This window comes from Delphinus delphis, chromosome 10 (assembly GCF_949987515.2).
Source record: "Delphinus delphis chromosome 10, mDelDel1.2, whole genome shotgun sequence".
Lineage (NCBI taxonomy): Eukaryota > Metazoa > Chordata > Mammalia > Artiodactyla > Delphinidae > Delphinus > Delphinus delphis.
Genome location: NC_082692.2, coordinates 7,724,247 through 7,743,971, shown reverse-complemented (window position 1 = coordinate 7,743,971; position 19,725 = coordinate 7,724,247). Strand labels below are relative to the sequence as shown.

At 43.6% G+C, this 19,725-nt stretch overlaps 1 protein-coding gene across 1 annotated transcript in view; it reads right to left on the bottom strand.

Annotated features, from left to right (window-relative positions):
• LOC132432836 (N-acetyllactosaminide beta-1,6-N-acetylglucosaminyl-transferase-like) overlaps positions 1-19,725 on the bottom strand; it is a 66,622-nt gene that overhangs the window by 22,150 nt on the left and 24,747 nt on the right. Inside the window, exon 2 of the mRNA XM_060023657.1 lies at positions 7,527-9,017. Within this exon, the coding sequence (XP_059879640.1) occupies positions 7,527-8,457 (931 nt within the window). The 5' untranslated portion in view covers positions 8,458-9,017. The remainder of the gene's footprint in view (positions 1-7,526; positions 9,018-19,725) is intronic.

Sequence of the window (19,725 nt, the reverse complement as noted above, 5' to 3'; positions counted from 1 at the left end):
GATAACTCTGATCAGTTTTGTTTTATTTGGTAGTCAGCTGCACAGGGGTGAAAGCACACTGTGCGCACACGTGGAGGGGCTATCAGCGCTGGGCTCCCAGGTGGCTCATCTGTTTCTGGCTCCCATCACTGTCTGCACATACTAGGCAATCAGACACTTATCGATCAAGTGCTCTATTTTGCATTCCCTGTTTCCCTGATCACCTTAGTGTGAGATTCCTACATTTGTGATTTATATTTTGTCATCTGTGATCTCTATTTGTATCTGTGGATGTGGGGACGTTCAAAGTACCTAGTTTTTCCAAAACATCTTAATTACAAAGACAACATAACATTACAGATAGTTTGTGAACACAGTGTTTTCATGTCCTGTGCTCCCATTTCCCTCTTGTCCATAGATACACACATTCTGATTTTACCAAGAACATGGGAGATGCAAGTTTGCATCCTGCGTTTTGCACTTCCTGTCAGAGCATAACATTTTCTTTTTTTCTTTCTTTTTTTTTTTTTTTTTTTGCTGTACGCGGGCCTCTCACTGTTGTGGCCTCTCCCATTGCGGAGCACAGGCTCCGGACGTGCAGGCTCAGCGGCCATGGCTCACGGGCCCAGCCGCTCCGCGGCATGTGGGATCTTCCCGGACCGGGGCACGAACCCGCGTCCCCTGCATCGGCAGGCGGACCCCCAACCACTGTGCCACCAGGGAAGCCCGAGCATAACATTTTCCATCGTGCTACTCAGTTTTCACTGGACATCATCTTCACACCATTACCTTAGAACCCAAGACTGGAGTTATTATTTGTTGTTGTTTTGTTCCCACCCCAGCTGAAAACTAATGCATTAACAAGAAGGTTGCCAACTCTGTTTCATAATCTTCAGGAGCATAGGAAATGATGATAAGAAAGGACTTAGGGAAGTTTTCCAGAACCAAGGGGTCAGACTTTACTTGTTTTAGGAATCAGATTCTACATACAATATGATTCAAGTGAATACAGACTGGTCTGTAGGACCCAAAATGAATTCAAACAACTCAAATATCTATTTACTTAACTATCTTTCATGTGTCTACCTAGAATTCTTTGGAACAAATCATTTCTTCAATACAGTAGTCATACGAGAGCAATCTTTTCAAAAATGATGACTAAAATTTTGTTAATTTTTGTTTTATTTGTAATATCTCTCTAGGCAGCCACTGCCCACATCAAATGAAATCGACTATAGGGATGAATAAATGGAGGCCTCGGGACTTCCCTGGTGGTGCAGTGTTTAAGACTCCACACTCCCAATGCAAGGGGCTCCGGGTTCAATCCCCGGTCACGGAACCAGATCCCATATGCATGCCACAACTAAGAGTTCGCATGCTGCAACTAAGGAGCCCGCCTGCTGCAACTAAGACCTGGTGCAAACAAATAAATAAATACTTAAAAAAATAAATTATAAAATAAATAAATGGTGGCATCAATGCCTAATTATGCTTTCTAAACTAGTTGAATAATTTTTACAACTTTTTCTCCTAATGTATTCAGATGATTACATCAACTCTTCCTTTGTTGATTTCGGCTATCTCCTCATTCTTGACACAATTCCATCCCTCCAGAGATTTCACGCATAAAAGCATCTCTAATAATTTGCCTGTTCTGCTCTGAATTTACAGCTCCCTGAGTTTAAAGTTACAGGGTAAAGAACGTTTGCAAGTTGGCACTTTGCTGCAGTGGAGTCCTTAATTGCATCTCACCTGAAATGCTTCAAGGGTCTTTTGATTTGGGCAATACTAGCCATTTTTTACAGGAATCAATCTTTTTTTGTGCATCACCCCGGTGCTATCTGATGTCTACTCTCCCGGTGGTCATGTGGGAAACGCTGGTTCTCCGGACCCTCCTGACTTTCCTGAGGACCTTTTGCAATATACCACTCATCATTCTTCTAAATTCTGGGTACAACGCTCTTGCCATTTGTGCAAGATAGTAGAAGGGGATGGTAATGAGTGACCAAAAAAAAAAAAAAAGACATTCTCCTTTATCCCAGCCTGAACATTACATCAAAATTAATACCCCAAATTCTAAGTTGGAGGCAGTGATTGGGTAGGATAGAATTCTGAAGAAGTTGGCAACCAACACAGACTTGTGGCTTGGCCACTCTGTAAGTGGTGAGGTGTTCACTGATGTCCCAGAATTCAACCTACACTTGCTTATTTCTATGTAACGTACACTCTTATAAATTCTCACTCCAGGACATAAACTAATTTTTATTCCATTAAGAAAATTGCGCTTAGAGTTTAATCTCAACAACTGACTGTAGAAAGGGAGCAGAAGAAAAGGGCTCCATTTCTACAGATGTGGATGCACTGTGCCTCATGCTTGTCTTATTCCTGGGGCCACGTGGTACCCAAACCACTTTTCAAGTATTCGTTTCATCATGACATCACCTCTGTGCCCAAGTAAGAAACCAGGGAAACCAAATGGAAACTTTCTCAGCGTCCACAGAGGTCACAGAGAAAGAGCAGCTTGGGTTAAACTGGTTTTAAGCGCACGTGACATTTTGTCTTTTTGGACTCCTGCAGCTCTTTCTCTCTGCCCAGGCTCTCTCCTCCCTCCATCTTCTTTCTCTGTTTGTTTATGTATTTACTATGTTAAATTCTGTACACTGTTTTCTCATCATCACTGCTTTTGTTTGTTTGTTTGTTTTTGTTTTTAGCCACAGGAAATAGCTGGAAGCAACAGGACTTAAAATAGCCCAGGAGGGTGGTGAGAGAGAGCCTGGATTGTGTGTCAGAAGGTCTCCAGTTGGGCCAAAGCCACTCTTGACAGCCGGGAGCCCTTGAACCAGTGATTTGATCTCACACCTCACAGCTTCCTCTGGGGTGAATTTGAGAAAACAACCCCTGTTCTTCCTCGGGGTCCCCAGTGGTGGCTTCCTGCCGACCACGTCACCTATACCTCTGAGCCTGAGTTTTTTCCAACAACGACCTCCTGGTGCAGCTGGAGGATTCCAGAAGTAACACACAGAAAGCACCCAGCTGGGGGCTGGCCAGAGACATCAGAGCTAATTTCATACCTTGAGGGAAAGCCACAGGGAAGAAAAGAGTGAAGAGAGGAAATGAGGAGGGTAGCAATTATTTAACATAAAATCACCGCAAATAGACTGGTAGGAAGGTGCAAGAAAAAACAGTCAATTAGATATCATTGGGGCACACAAAGCTGAGGCAAAGAGCTGACAGATGAAGAGCACCTCAGCGTTAAGTACAGTCTGTGCCCCCAAAGCCCCTTCCAGCTGCACTTGCCCTTGAAAGGGTACCTGACAACCCTCGGCTTTCAAAGCCAAAGGCTAACAGGAGGCAGCTGAGCCCAAGAACCTCAGAGGTTTTCACAGTCTAACATGTCTCTGCTCAGAAAGGCCTCAGGTTTGAGTTTTGGCTGGATTTGAGAGGTTGGGTGTCACAAGGAGAAGGTAAAACAAGGATCCAATCCCAGAGCCAACTGGGCTCTTCACCTGTCTAGACTTCTGCTCTTTCCTTCCTCCACTCTGCTCCCCACAGAGTCCTTGATTTGAGTTTGAAGTTACAGGAACTCACGGTCACTGCTACAGCGAGTGTTCCCAGCCTGGGGAGACCTTGAGCTTCTGATCACTGAGAATTACGTGCTGCAAGACACTAGCCCCCTCCTTCCGATTGCAATATGCTGTTCAATCAGAACAGAGTGCAAAGAAACGGATCCCCTGCTCTTTTGGGTCCCCGGGTGCTGGATCGCAGTATCCCCATTTCTTCTCAAAGCTCACAGTCTACGAGGAACCTGATGCCTACTCTCTATTTGGCCAGCTGGATGGGGAAAGACCTTCTTTACAACAGATGACCATCAACAGCCCAGACTGAAAAAGTATGGAAGACAGAAAAATAGCTTTGTGTTTGGCAAAACCTGAACTTACTTAGTAGATCAGTCTTTGTTTTTTTGTTTTTTGTTTTGCGGTACGCAGGCCTCTCACCGTTGTGGCCTCTCCCGCTGCGGAGCACAGGCCCCGGACGCACAGGCTCAGCGGCCATGGCTCACGGGCCCAGCTGCTCCACGGCATGTGGGATCCTCCCAGACCGGGGCACAAACCCGTGTCCCCTGCATCGGCAGGCGGACTCCCAACCACTGTGCCACCAGGGAAGCCCATGTAGATCAGTCTTTAATTCTGGAAGATGGATTTTCATAGAAACTACTTGCAGAATGACCTCATCACTTCTCAAAATTTTTCTTTTTTTTTTGGCCATGGCTCGAGGCACGTGGGATCTTAGTTCCCCGACCAGGGATCCAACCTGCGCCCCCTGCAGTGGAAGCACAGAGTCTTAACCACTGGACCACCAGGGAAGCCCCCCTCATCACTTTTCTAACTGGTCCAGGGCTTCATTATCAGTTTTGCATATTATCGAATGAAGTTCATTCCTCACAGGAATGTTGTGTGGAGTGACTAATCAAATAAAGCACATTTTAAATGCCAGAGGGTGCCAAGTACTTTATTAAATTCTGGAAACATTTTCCCTTTGACTGAAGGGAACTGAGGAAAATAGTGCAAACCATTAATTAGAAACATTGTCCTTTAATAAGAAATTAAAAGTTGTAACTAAGATATACATGGATACTAATGACTTAACAAGACATGAAAATTCATGATCACCGGTAAGTATATCACATAATGAAACAACATACTAATAAGTGCTCTGCTTTGAAAAACCTTTAGAAACAGAAATCTCATGTACCCCAATCAAATGATTCATTCATTCACAAACATTTTTTGTGTATTTAGTTTATGCAGGCACTGTGCTAGATTCTGGAAATATAAAACATAAGTGTAGGGCTTCCCTGGTGGCGCAGTGGTTGAGAGTCCGCCTGCCAATGCAGGGGACGCGGGTTTGTGCCCCGGTCTGGGAGGATCCCACGTGCCGCGGAGCGGCTGGGCCCGTGAGCCATGGCCGCTGAGCCTGCGCGTCCGGAGCCCGTGCTCCGCAACGGGAGAGGCCACAGCAGTGAGAGGCCCGCGTACAGCAAAAACAAAAAACAAAAAACAAAAAACATAAGTGTAGCCCACATGAGTACACGGCTACTAGATCTTAAAATGCTATTGGGGATTAAATAGAGGTAATATTTCTTAATCAAATTTATAAGATTTTATACAGCAAAGGAAACCATAAACAAAACAAAAAGACAACCTACGAACTGGGAGAAAATATTTGCAAATGATGTGACCAACAAGGGCTTAATTTCCTTTTTTTTAAAAAATTAATTTATTTATTTGGCTGCACTAGATCTTTAGTTGCAGTATGCGGCATCTAGTTCCCTGACCAGGGATCGAACCCAGGTCCCCTGCACTGGGAGCGTGGAGTCTTAACCACTGGACCACCAGGGAAGTCCCAAGGGCTTAAGTTCCAAAATATACAAACAGCTCATACAACTCAGTAACAAAAAAAACAAACAACCCAATCAAGAAATGGACAGAAGACCTAAATAGGCATTTCTCCAGAGAAGATATACAGATGGCCAGTAGGCACATGGAAAGATGCTCAACATTTCTAATTATTAGAGAATGCAAATCAAAACTACAATGAGGTATCACCTCTCACCAGTCAGAATGGTCATCATTAAAAAAAGTCTACAAATAATAAATGTTAGAGAGGGTGTGGAGAAAAGGGATCCCTCCTACACTGTTGGTGGGAACGTAAATCGGTACAGTCATTGTGGAAAACATTATGGAGGTTTCTTAAAAAACTAAAAATAGAGTTACCATATGATCCTACAATCCCACTCCTGGGCATATATCCAGAAAAGACAAAAACTCTGATTTGAAAAGATATATGCACCCCAGTGTTCATAGAAGCACTATTTACAATAGCCAAGACATGGAAGCAACCTAAATGTCCATCAACACATAAATGGAGGGCTTCCCTGGTGGCGCAGTGGTTGGGAATCTGCCTGCCAGTGCAGGGGACATGGGTTCGAGCCCTGATCCGGGAAGATGTCACATGCCGCGGAGCAACTAAGCCTGTGCACCACAACTACTGAGCCTGTGCTCTAGAGCCCGTGAGTCACAACTACTGAGGCCCACATGCCTAGAGCCCGAGTCCTGCAACAACAGAAGCCACCACAATGAGAAGCCCACGCACCACAACAAAGAGTAGCCCCTGCTCACCACAACTAGAGGAAGCCGCTAGCAGCAATGAAGACCTGGTGCAGCCAAAAATAAATAATAAATAAATAAATAAATTTATTTTAAAAAATGATAAATGGGTAAAGAACATGTGATTACATATATACAATGGAATACTACTCAGCCATAGAAAAGAATGAAATAATGCCACTTGCAGCAAAAAGGATGGATCTAGAGATTATCATACTAAGTGAAGTAAGTCATACAGAGAAAGACGAATATCATATGATGTCACGTATGTGGAATCTAAAATGTGATACAAGTGAGGTTATTTACAAAACAGAAATAGACTCAGAGACATAAAAACTTACGGTTACCAAGGGGAAAGGGAGGGGACAGATAAATTAGGAGTCTGAGATTAACAGATACAAACTACTATAGATAAAATAGATAAACAACAAGCTCCTACTGCATAGCACAGGGAACTATATTTAACATCTTGTAATAAACTATGGAACTATGGAAAAGAATCTGAAAAAGAATATATATAATTGAATCACTTTGCCATACACCAGAAACTAACACAACGTTGTAAATCAACTATACTTCAATTAAAAAGATGAGGTAATGTTTCCAGAAAACCATCTCCTTCCAACCTCCTCCCTCCAGTAGTTTTCCAGCAAATCAGCCCCTTCCTACCACTCTCTCCATTCCCAGGAGGATAAAGTTGCCTGGAAGCATACTAATGCGAATCCTCTCCTTCTCTTTAAGGTAGAGGCAGTTAATGGAGTTACCTCTGTTGTTTAAAAGCAGAATAAGAGGGGACTTCCCTGGTGGCGCAGTTGATAAGACTCCACGCTCCCAATGCAGGGGGCCTGGGTTCAATCCCTGGTCAGGAAACTAGATCCCACATGCATGCCGCAACTAAGAGTTCGCATGCCGCAACTAAGAGTTCGCATGCCGCAACTAAGGAGACCTGGAGCCGCAACTAAGGAGCCTGCCTGCGGCAGCTAAGACCTGAGGCAACCAAATAAATAATTAAATAAATATGAAAAAATAACATTAAAAAAAAATAAAAGCAGAATAGCAAAAGCCGGAATGTGGAAGTGCAAAGTTCTGTTTACCTTGAATCTCACCCCCAAAGGCCTGTCCTTCAGAGTCACAAAGACAGAGCCTTAGAACTGATATGTAAGAACTGTAACTTAGGTTATATGAATTCCATTGAAACAGACACACAAAACAGTCTACAGGGTGTCCATAAAACTGGAAACATAGGTGAATATATATAATGCAATTTAAGATATTTTCAAAGTGTAAAACACACACACACACTCACACACACACACACACACACACACACACACAAATACTTCCAGACTTTATGTAGAATGGAAATCAAGTTCCACATACCTGGAATCCTGTTAAGTGTCACCCAGAAATGTTCATCAGGAGAGTAGGTGTCCTTCGACCACCCAAGTAAATCAATGGCCCTCTGGTCTTGGAGAACAAAATTAGCAAATTCTCTTGTAAGGGCTACATAGGCGGAGCCAAAGTAAATGGTGAGATTATGGGGAGGAGACATTTTTCTTATCCAAGTCCACAGCATGAAGGAAAACAATTGGTATTTCTGCTCCAAGTGCACATATCTGGTCCTTCTGATAATATGAGCTGGAGGCAGCACCCCTGGGGTGATGTTTTTCCCTTTAAATCCTTTTATATACTGAACGATCTCCCTGTTGGTTTTCAGGGGGGAATCTTGCCCGCACGTGTTGATGGCGTACTTCCAGGGAACCTCTGAGTCTATGAGGTCTTGCAGGCAATTCAGGTCAGCCTGGAGCCTGGAAATTCCTGCATAGACCACAGACTCCCTCTTGGAAGCCAGAAAGGCATTTGCGAAGCAGCTCAGCAGCCTTCCTACCGAATCCTTGAAAGCAGAGGTGGCTTTCTCATCCACATGAACGCAGTAGACATTTTGAGGCATGTAAATAGCCCTGAAAAGCCTCTCAAATGTATCAAAGTCTTTGTGGATGACCATGACATATGCCAAAGGGAACTCAGCTTCGTCTTTGGACAGAGGTTTCATTATGTAGTGATTCTGGGTCAAGTATTGTTGGCAAGTTATGTTTCTCAGTGGTGTCATTGGTATATTTCCATACAAGATTTTCTTTCCTGCTATGATCATGTCACAGACTTCTGCAAGCACTGAAGAGTTTGAGATTTTCCCCGCTGGAAGGTATTTTGGCAGGACTAAATTGTTGGTATAGAGGAACAAAAGAATTAGAGAAACGGCCATAAGCCCTACAACGAACTCAAACACCTTCAGCTTCATGTTTCCTGCCATCTCTTCTGTGTTTGTCACTTCATATCATTGCTGAAGTCAGTCTTCAGGTCCATCCCCCGACTGCTGGGGAATCTACTCCCACTTCTTATTTTGAGCAAGAGGAGAAATACTGCCACTCACTTAAGGGACCGTGGATCAACCACAAGCTGAAGTTCTTCTCTAACGATGAAGGGATTGAGTGGATCTGAGAACATGAGCCACTGGGGCCAACGGAGCAACAGCTGAGCAGTGTTAGGCACCTTGGTCCAGGTCAATCTCAAGTTAAGACCCTAACAAATCTGTCACGGCTGCCGACTCAAGGTGTTCCCCCGGGGGGTGGGGGTAGAACGTGTGTCCGTCTTACAGCCCTTTTACCCCGGAGAGGGACACCCTCACCATCACCGACATCATGTTTGACCACAAGGGACGGTATATTTCTTCAATTTGGGGCCACATCCCCAAAATGTTGTTGTTGTGAGGCAGGTCACAAATGTTGTTGTTGTGAGGCAGGTCACCACCAGCAGTGACTGATATTAATGTTGACAGCTCCCAGAATTGCTGAAAGCAGGGTTTCTCTTTACCTAAAGATAAAAATCAAGAATTCAGAGACGTGGGATTGGAAGGAATCTTGCAGCTTTTTCAGACCAGCTCGCTCAAGTCACAAATGGAGCATCTTGAAAACGAACTGTCACTGATGTTCTATCGCCCTCTTGGCTCCATTTTCTCACTGACAACCTAGGAGGTGAGCATTGACCTTACACCCACTTTGCACAAGAGGAGATTGAAGCCCACACATGCACTGACTTGCCTGAGGGTCAATAATGAGTTCACGGTAGCATGAGGTCTCAACCCTAATAGGGTCGAGAATATTGTACCTGGAATATGCGCTCCCCCCCTTTTCTTGATGAGTTCGTCCCGTCCATCAGGCCCCCCATGTGGCACCCCTTCCCTGCCCTCCCAAGTCTGGGTTAGGAGCCCTTCCACCTGTTCTACTAGGACCTGGTGCCCCTCTCTTTGCTTGTCTGTTTGCCCCACCACTAGCCTATGGAGAGCGATTTCTGTCTACTGATCACTGGAGTTTTGGCACCTCGCTGATGTTAGGCGGTCATCATTAAATTAAGTCTAGTCATTTTTCTTCCCTCTATACCAGGGGTGGACAAAACTACAATGGGCATCATGGGTGTGGGCCAATCCACCTGCCACATGTTTCTGTACAGCCTGTGAGCTAAGAACTGTTGTACATTTTTGAATGGCTGAAAGGAAATTTGAAGAAAAAGAATATTTCATGATACATGAAATTCACATTTCAGTGTCCATAAATACAATGCCATTGGAACATAGCCATTGGTTTACAGATTGTCCATAGCTGCTTTCCCATGGCAACAGCAGAGCTGACCAGTTGTAACAGAAACCATCTGGCCACCCAAGACTAGAATATTTACTCTTTGGCTCTTGACAGAAAAGATTTCTTGATCCCTCCCCTATAACTACTGATGTCTCTGCAAACCAGTATATTTTCTACTGTGGACTTTGTACAACTTTACCACTTTTTCCTGTATTTTCTAGATTTCCTCACGAATGCTAGAATGACATCCTATTTAGTAGCAAAGCATGTGCTTTAAAGAGAGAAATCTACAAACAACAAATGCAGGAGAGGGTGTGGAGAAAAGGGAACCCTCTTGCACTGTTGGTGGGAAAGTAAGTTGATACAGCCACTATGGAGAACAGTTTGGAGGTTCCTCAAAAAACTAAAAATAGAATTACCATATGACCCAGCAATCCCACTACTAGGCATATACCCAGAGAAAACCATAATTCAAAAAGACACCTGCACCCCAATGTTCATTGCAGCACTATTTACAATAGGTAGGTCATGGAAGCAACCTAAATGCCCATCAACAGACGAATGGATAAAGAAGATGTGGTGCATATATACAATGGAATATTAGCCATAAAATGGAATGAAATTGGGTCATTTGTAGAGACGTGGATGGATCTAGAGACTGTCATACAGAGTGAAGTACGTCAGAAAGAGAAAAACAAATATTGTATATTAATGCATATATGTGGAACCTAGAAAAATGGTACAGATAGACTGGTTTGCAGGGCAGAAATAGAGACACAGATGTAGAGAACAAACGTATGGACACCAAGGGGGGAAAGTGGCAGGGGGTGGGGATGGTGGTGGGATGAATCGGGCGATTGGGATTGACATGTATACACTGATGTGTATAAAATGGATGACTAATAAGAACCTGCTGTATAAAAAATAGAGTTAAAATTTAAAAAAATAATAAAAAATAATAAAAATGTATAATGCTCGCTTAAAAAAAGTTATTACAAAAAGAAAAAGAGAGAGAGACTTGGGTGGGTTGGGATCTTGGTTTTGCTGTTCCTAGCGGTATGAGCTTGGGCAAGGGGCTTTGTTTTTCTGTTTCAGTTTTGTCATCTGTCAAATAAAGAAAATACCAGTAAGTTTGTTTGGCGGACGAATATGGGTTAATAAGTGGAATGCAATTTGCTCAGACCTTGGCACACAGAAAACTACTGACTACTAAAACTGCTAACTGCTGAGTTGCAGACGGTCATTTTTAGAGGCTCACCTGCACCTCCAGAGAACCGGAAATTCAGAGCACGCTGCTTTGCCTGACTCCACTGTTTCTCAAACTCTGGCAAAACGTGGTGCTGCCACACACTGGCCCTGTACAGCATAGCTGGACAAGGTGGAAAATCTTGTGCATGGAAGGAAGGGAGAATTTTTGTGCCAATACAGCATTTTATTCCCCAATAGACTGGGAGCAACTCGGAGGGAAGAACACGTCTTTGAAGACACAGGAGGAGGGCTCAATGTGGCATGTGAGCGACCCCGAAGAACTTCCCAGACCTCAAGGTCCCAACCCAACCAGCCAGCCGCGGTTTCCATAAGGACATTTAAGATGTCTCTTAAGCAAGCAAATTGTTTTGGTGAGTTATTCCAGAAAAACGCCATAGCAATAACTTCTATACATCTCATTAAGTCATTGGGGGACTTCCCTAGCAGGCTAGTGGTTATGACTCCACGCTCCCAATGCCGGGGACACGGATGGTTCGATCCCTGGTCGGGAGAACCAAGATCCCGCATGCTGCGTGGCGCAGACAGAAAAGAAAAGTCATTGGAAACAATGACATTTAACGAAGGTTCTGAAAAAATGGGACAAGAGACAGGTTAGATTAGATGGAAGCAAAGCAAGCAAGGTCTGGAGCACGGAGTACTCTTGGGGATTCTTTGCTATGTTCCGGCAGGGACAGCTGAGCAGCCTGTAGAGCATATGAAGGCAGTAGGATGCACCATGGTTGTGTGCCATCACTTCTATTATTCATTTGCAGAATTAGATATCAGTCCTAAAAATAAAAATTTCCCCAATATCCTAGGCACACTCAAATCAAAATCAAATCATTTAATTTTAATTCTTCTCATGTAATTTGAGTATCAAATTTTTAATTCTTTTTTTTTTTTCCAGGAAAGTTAAACGGTCACATAAGAGAACTGTCCAGTGACAGAACTGGGAAGAAGCTTAGAGGTCATCTCATCACCTGCTGTCATTTTACAGAGGAAAGCAGGATGCCATTCAGAGAAGGAAACAGCCGTGAGCACCACAGCCAGGAGGGGCAGCTGGTCAGGGCTGATCCAGGCAATGTGCTGCTTCCAAAAATGTTTCCTTCCTTTCGATAAGGATTTCAGGAAACAGCATTTTTTTTTTTTTTTTTTTTTTTTGCGGTACGCGGGCCTCTCACTGTTGTGGCCTCTCCCGTTGCGGAGCACAGGCTCCGGACGCGCAGGCTCAGCGGCCATGGCTCACGGGCCCAGCCGCTCCGCGGCATGTGGGATCTTCCTGGACCGGGGCACGAACCCGTGTCCCCTGCATAGGCAGGTGGACTCTCAACCACTGCACCACCAGGGAAGCCCGGAAACAGCATTTTACAAGTGCTTCTATACGCCTATTCAACTGAAGGACAGATTACACAAGATTATCTTAACTTCATGAGATTGGTCTTCGGTTCAGTTTCTACCCTTAGAAACCTAAGCTAAAGATAATATTTGTGCTTTTAAAAGAGGCTGATAACATATTTGCACTTTGAAGTCCAATGTGATAACACTTATTCTGGCTAGTGCTTTTTTTTTTTTTAGGTTTTGAATTTTATTTTATTTATTTTTTTATACAGTATTCGGGCTAGTCTTAGCAGGAGTAGGTAAATACATCCAAAGCCAAACAAAGACAATTTTGGAAACTTTGTGACCAAAACTGACAGGTTTATTCAAAACTCTTGTTAAGGGCATCTAATTCTAATAACATTTGTATTTATGACTGTCCTCTAAATCCTTAGTTATCTTCTGTAAGTAGGTATTTCTCATAAAAACAAGAGTTAACCCAATCCATCAGCGTATTTCCAAGCACTTACCCATTGTCCCCACTGTGAAGGCCATTGCTGATATTTTCATCCCTCTTCCCCCCCCCAAGTCCCCTACTTCTGTCCTTCCGTATTTGACACGTTCTTGCATTTCTGTCAAATTAGCTGAATAGAAGAGTAGTTTTGAATCAGGGGCACATGCTGACCCAGGAAAATTTAACACAGAATCCCCTTCCGGTCTCTGATACCGAGATCTGAAACCTGGAAAATTCATGTTTTACCCCTAATCACTGGCGCTGAAGACTTGTTAAAGCATTTTTTTAAATTTTATTGTGGCATACAAGCATATAACATAAACGTTGCCGTCATAACCACCTTGAAGTGTGCAGCACAGTAGTGTTAACTATATGCATATTGTCAGCAGAACTCCAGAACTTTCTCATCTTGCATAACGAAAATTCTCTACCCATTGAACGACAACTCCCATATCCCCTCCCCACCCAGCCCCTGGTAACCACTACCACCAATACTTAATCAGCAAGAGCAAGGCCAGTATAACACCAGAGGTCCGAGACAACAGGAAGGAAGGACTTCTGGAGTCAGAGTCGCAGCCCAGTTGGTGAGGGGCTTAGGAATCACGTGGTTGCCAGGGACAGAAACCCACCCAGACAGAAGTTCTGTCATGTGAGGTGACTTGTCTGAGGCCGCCCCACTGATAGGAGCCTGAGTGGGGATTCAAGCCCCATCGACTGGCCCCAGAGCTGGGGTCGTTTGATGGCACGGAGGCACCCTGCCGCCCCCATCTCCATTCTCAGTTCAGCCATCTTAGAGCAGAATCAAGAAGGCAGAGCATCGTCTTGTTCGACCTCAGCTGGGAACGTACAAGTCTGACAACTCAGGTGTTTTGCTGCTCTGCACAAGTGGGCCTATGACCTCAAGTATTGCTTTGGGGGTTACACATTGTAGAAAGTAGACAAATTTGCAAATATAGAATCGGTGAATAATGAGGATCAACGGTGTTTACTCAAGAGAAATCAAAGCATGTGTTCATATATAGTCCTGGGCATGGCTGTTCAGGGCATCTTTATCTGCAACAGCAAACCATAATAATAGTAAAATAATAAATAATAAAATAATACAAATGTTCATAAACAGAGGAATGGATTAAAAAATTATCATATAGGGCTTCCCTGGTGGCACAGTGGTTGAGAGTCCATCTGCCGATGCAGGGGACATGGGTTCATGCCCTGGTCCGGGAAGGTCCCACATGCAGCGGAGTGGCTAGGCCCGTGAGCCATGGCCGCTGGGCCTGCGCGTCCGGAGCCGGTGCTCCGCAATGGGAGAGGCCACAACAGTGAGAGGCCCGTGTACCAAAAAAAAAAAAAAAAAAAAAAAAATTATCATATAGCCACATAATGGAATACTTCTCAGGATAAAAGGGAATGAACTATCTATACAAGCAACAACATGGACGAACCTCAGAATAGTCAGGCTGAAAGAAGCCACACCTCCCAAAAAGAAAGTACTTACTATATGATTCCATTCATAGAAATATCTAGAAAACACAAATAAATCTATGGTAACAGAGAGCAAATCAGTAGTTTCCCGGGAACAGGAAGCAAAAAAGAGAGGAATTATAAAGAGACATAAGAAAACTTTGGGGGCCTAATGGACGTGTTCAGTATTTTGATTGTACTGATGGCTTTACAGATATATTAATGTGTCAAAAATTTTCACTTGTACATGTATGGACAGTTTATTGTATCTTAGTGATACCCCAATAATGCTGAGGACAAATCTGACAGAAAAAAAGTGGGATATAGTAATCCAGAGAATGGTTAAATATTAAAATAATGCATATTGTATTTTTCTCCTGATGCCCAAGCTATGAATGTATTGAATGATATGGAATATTTGCAAATGTGCCAGGCACTGTTCTATGCCCTTTACATACAATAAATCATTTAAAACTCATATCGACTATTCTTCATGAGAGGGATACTAATTTTTTTTTTACTGAAGCATAGTTGATTTACAATGTGTTAGTCTCAGGTGTGATTCAGTTATATATATATATATGTGTGTATATATATATTCTTTTTCAGATTCTTTTCTACTATAGGTTATTCCAAGATACTTAATACAGTTCCCTGTGCTATGCAGTAGGCTCTTGTTGTTTATCTATTTTACATATAGTAGTGTATATCTGCTAATCCCAAATTCCTAATTTATCCCTCCCCTCCTTGCCCTTTGGTAACCGTAAGTTTGTTTTTTATGTCTGTGAGTCTATTTCTGTTTTGTAAATAAGTTCATTTGTGTCATATTTTAGATTCCACATATAAGCAAGATCACATATTTGTCTTTCTCTGTCTGACTTACTTCACTTAGTATGATAATCTCTAGGTCCATCCCTGTTGCTGCAAATGGGAATATTTTATTCTTTTTTATGGCTGAGTAATATTCCATTGTATATATGTACCACATCTTCTTTATCCATTCCTCTGTTGATGGACATTTAGGTTGCTTCCATGTCTTGGCTATTATTAATAGTGCTTGTATCGGGGGCTTCCCTGCTGGCGGTGGTTGAGAGTCCGCCTGCCAATGCAGGGGACATGGGTTCGTGCCCCGGTCCGGGAAGATCCCACATGCCGTGGAGTGGCTGGGCCCGTGAGCCATGGCCGCTGAGCCTGAGCGTCCGGAGCCTGCGCTCCGCAACGGGAGAGGCCACAACAGTGAGAGGCCCATGTACCGCACACACAAAAAAAATAGTGCTGGTATGAACATTTGAGTGCACGGATCTTTTCAAATTAAAGTTTTTATCTTTTCTGGAAATATGCTCAGAAGTGGAATTGCTGGATCATATGGTAACTCTATTTTTAGTTTTTTAAGGTAACTCCATACTGTTCTCCATAGTGGCTGCATCAATTAACATTGCCACCAACAGAGGAATATTATTATTATCTCCCTTTTGCCCAAGAAAAAGCTGAGGCACTGAGAGGTTAAGTAACTGGCCCAAGGTCACACAGCTTGAAGCAGGAGAACCAAGTCTCAAAAGCAGGCAGTTTGGGGCCAGGAGCCAGGATCCATGCTCCTGAAAACTACATTATGTCATTTTCTTCTTGAAGGAAGGCAACTAACCTTTATTGAGTATCTACTGTATACCAAACACTGTGCTCAGTACTTCCAGGTTCCTTGTACAACTTAATTCTCACAATTACTCAAGAAGATAGATGATATCATTTCAAGTTTTTTAGATGAAACTGCTTCAATTCAGAGCATGTTCCACAGTGATTTCATATGTGAGCATAAACCTCATTTCGCCTGCCTCACCATCCACTTTGTTCATCGGTGTATTTCCTGTTCTTCCCATGTCCCATGTCCCTGATTTAATCCCTAAATCAGCTATAAGATGATAGACACATTCTCCCTAACATAATATAAAGAAATGGCAAATTATAAACGAGGTCGGATATAGCAGAGTGATCCTCAGTTTTCAAAAAAACAAATCAAATTACTCCTGCCTCAGGAGGTAAAGGAATTACCTCAGGTAAGTCCCCCACCCCTGAGGGTAGGCTGGATTTGGTAACTCACTGCCAAACAACAGCAAACGGAAAGACAAAAACTGTTACTTTAATGCGGAGAAATCTGGCAAACATGACCTTGACCAAGTGATCAAAGTCAACACCTCAATGGCATCTTGTGGACGTCAGAGACCCCCAGGTAGGATGTGATGAGAAGGGCATTTCACCTCTGTGGTATTCTTCCCCCCAAACTCATAATCGCATTATGAACTTGAGAAAATACATCAGATACACCCCAACTGAGATCCATTCTAGAAACCATCTGTCCAGTCTTCCTCAAAACAGTCAAGGCAAAAAATGCAAGATAGAAACTGTCATAGACCAGAGGTACTAAGGACACAGGACAACTAAGTGAATGAGGTATCATGAGCCGGATCCTGGAACAGAAAAGGACATTAATGGGAAAACTGGTGAAATCCAAATAAAGCCTGGAGTTTAGTTATTAGTAATGTATTGACGTCGATATCTAAGCTTTGACAAACATACCACAAAGGTAACGAGAGATGATACCATCAGGAGAAACGAAAACCGATGGGAGGTATATAGGAACCCTTTGTAATATCTTTGCAAATTTTCTGTACATTTAGAATTATTCCAAAGTAAAATGTATCTTAAAAATCGAATCAGCAGCTTTTATTCAAGCAAAAGCTGAGCTTGGACCCTTACTGTGCAGGAAGAAACACTTAGGGGTGCAGCCTGGCTTTCAGACCATCCCAGCATTGCTGTTGGAGCATCCAGTTCTGCCGCCACGTTGCCAGCACGAGCCCTGAGTGCCCCAAGTGCCAACTGGCTTAAGTTCCACACTGTTAGGGGAGCTTAAACATCGACAGCTTTAATCTGCCACTAAGTGAAAAACTGACCTCAGGTCCTCTGTGTCCAGAAAGAGAATAAGGGTAAGTGTTCTTTCATTAATTGTGGCATCCATTGATAATCGATTTGATAACATTCCAGAAGAGTTTGGGATAAGGTGAACACACACACGCGCACACGCACGCGCACAATCCTATTACTGGGTTTGCTCTAGTAAGAAGAGCAGAGTTCTGGTTCCTGCACTTACTGTGTAAATTTGAGCAAGATTCTGAAGTCAGAGGAGCCTAGATGAAAGATAGACAGACATTCAGACACACACACACCCCTTATAGGTTTATCTCTGGGCCAACTCCCTCCTTCATCTTCCCTTCCTTGGTAACCCTCCCCCCAGGCATTAGTGGTACAATCTCAGAACTTTCCAGAACCCCACATCTTTGCAGTAAAATCCCAACACTGAGACTGGCTATGGAGTAAAAAACCATTAGTCATCAACATGGAGATGAGCTGGCCTTGGGTAGCCCTGGAGCTGCCATCATGATCTCAGTCTTAGTCTGGAATGCCATCCCGAGGAGCAGTTCTAATTAGCTAACTTATTTTTAATATTTATTTATTTATTTTTATTGATTGATTGCTTGATTTATTTTGGCTGCGCTGGGTCTTAGCTGCGGCACGAGGGAACTTCGTTGCGGCGTGCGAACCCTTAGTTGCGGCATGGTAACTCTTATTTGCGGCATGCGGGATCTAGTTCTCCAACCAGGGATTGAACACGGGCCCCCTGCATTGGGAGCGTGGAGGCTTACCCACTGGACCACCAGGGAAGTCCCCTAACTAGCTAACTAAACGGATTTTGGGGCGGACTGCCTCGATAATTCAGACATTCACGTTGATCCAGGAGCATTCGGACTCTGGTCCCCTGCGAGCCCTGAGGGAGCGGAGAGGAGGGTACATTCCCAAGGTATGCACTGCCCGTCCCCCTACCCCAGCTCCCAGCGCCCTTTCTCTAGGACTGATGATTGTCTCTTTGCGGTGCAAATACAGTTACTGGGCAGAATGCTTGAGCAAGTTTGATCTTGCCCCAGTTTTAACCTTGCTTTGAGAAAAATGTGGTCGCTTACGTTTCTCCCTCTTAAAATTGCTCAGAGACTGGCTCCCACCTCTTGGGTCTAGGCGGCCCCATGAATCCTGTCTCACCCTCTCTCCTCGGATCAAAATCAGTGCTTCAACTGACTGGATGCAGCCCACCCACAGCACGAAGGATAATTTCCATTAAGCAAAGTCAATTGATTTAATTATATCAGTAATCAATCCCATCTATAAATCCTTTCACAGCAACATCTAAACTGGGTTTGATCAAGTAACTGGGCACCAGAGCCTAGCCATGCTGACCTCTGAAATTAACCATCACACTCTGTAAAGTGTGAATAATAATCTTTACTCCTTCAGAGGGTCCTTGTAAGAATTGAATAATTGCATGGAAAGCCTCTACCGTGTCCTGCACATACTGGATGCTGGGAAAGAGATGAATACAATTATTATCTTCATCTCTAATTTAAATGATTTTAAATGAGAAGTTAGCCTAAAGCAGTACAATTGTATGATCTTTCAGACAATTCTGGTGAGAATTCCAACTCTACCTTCTGATGATGTAGCCTTAGGCAAGACATTCTTTCCCCTCTTCAATCTTTTGAATCTTCAAGCTTCAATCCTTTCTTCTGGGAAACAGGGATTAAATGACTATCCTGCACGGCTGCTGGAGGTTTCAGAGAATGCATGTGGAACGCATGGTACACAGTGCCTGCCGCACAGCTGTCGCTCTGGTTGTGATTATTGATATTACTGTCATGGCATTATTGGGCACCTCCTACTCCTGTGCTAAAGCCCATGAGGCATTTCAGGAGAGCCACACGGTGAGTGTGGTTCACAAGCAGCTCTACCTGAAGCATTCATTGTAAAAATAAAAACAGTACAGTGGCAGGTAACACACAGATCTTGCCATGGGCTGGGCCCTAGTCTGAGTGCTTTATCGGTGTGAACGCACTTCATCTTTACAACACCGTTGTGAATTAGATGCTCTCCTGTTACTTACTTTGCAGAAGAGGAAACTGACTCACAGAGATCTTAAGTGACTTGCTGAGGTCACATGGTGCTGGCAGCAGTGGGGATGCAATTCAAACCCGGGCAGATCGAAGACAGTGTCCACTCTCCTTACTGCTCTTCTGTACTAAGCATCACATTGGAAATCATTAGCTTAGGAAATCAGTGCTCATGTCCTGTGGTCTCTTTGACTTACTTTCTGGAGTCCTTCAAAAGCTGAAGGGAGACATGTTTGTCTGATTTCTAATATCATTCATTCCTTTATTCATTCACTCATTTGCTCTTTTCACAAGAGTACAGTGTGAGTCCAGAGCCCCTCCTTAGGAAATGTCTCCAATACAACCAGATGAACAAACAAAGTAGAGGGGGTTGTGTAAGTAGCATCCAAAGGGGTGGGCCTGGACAGACGGCTACA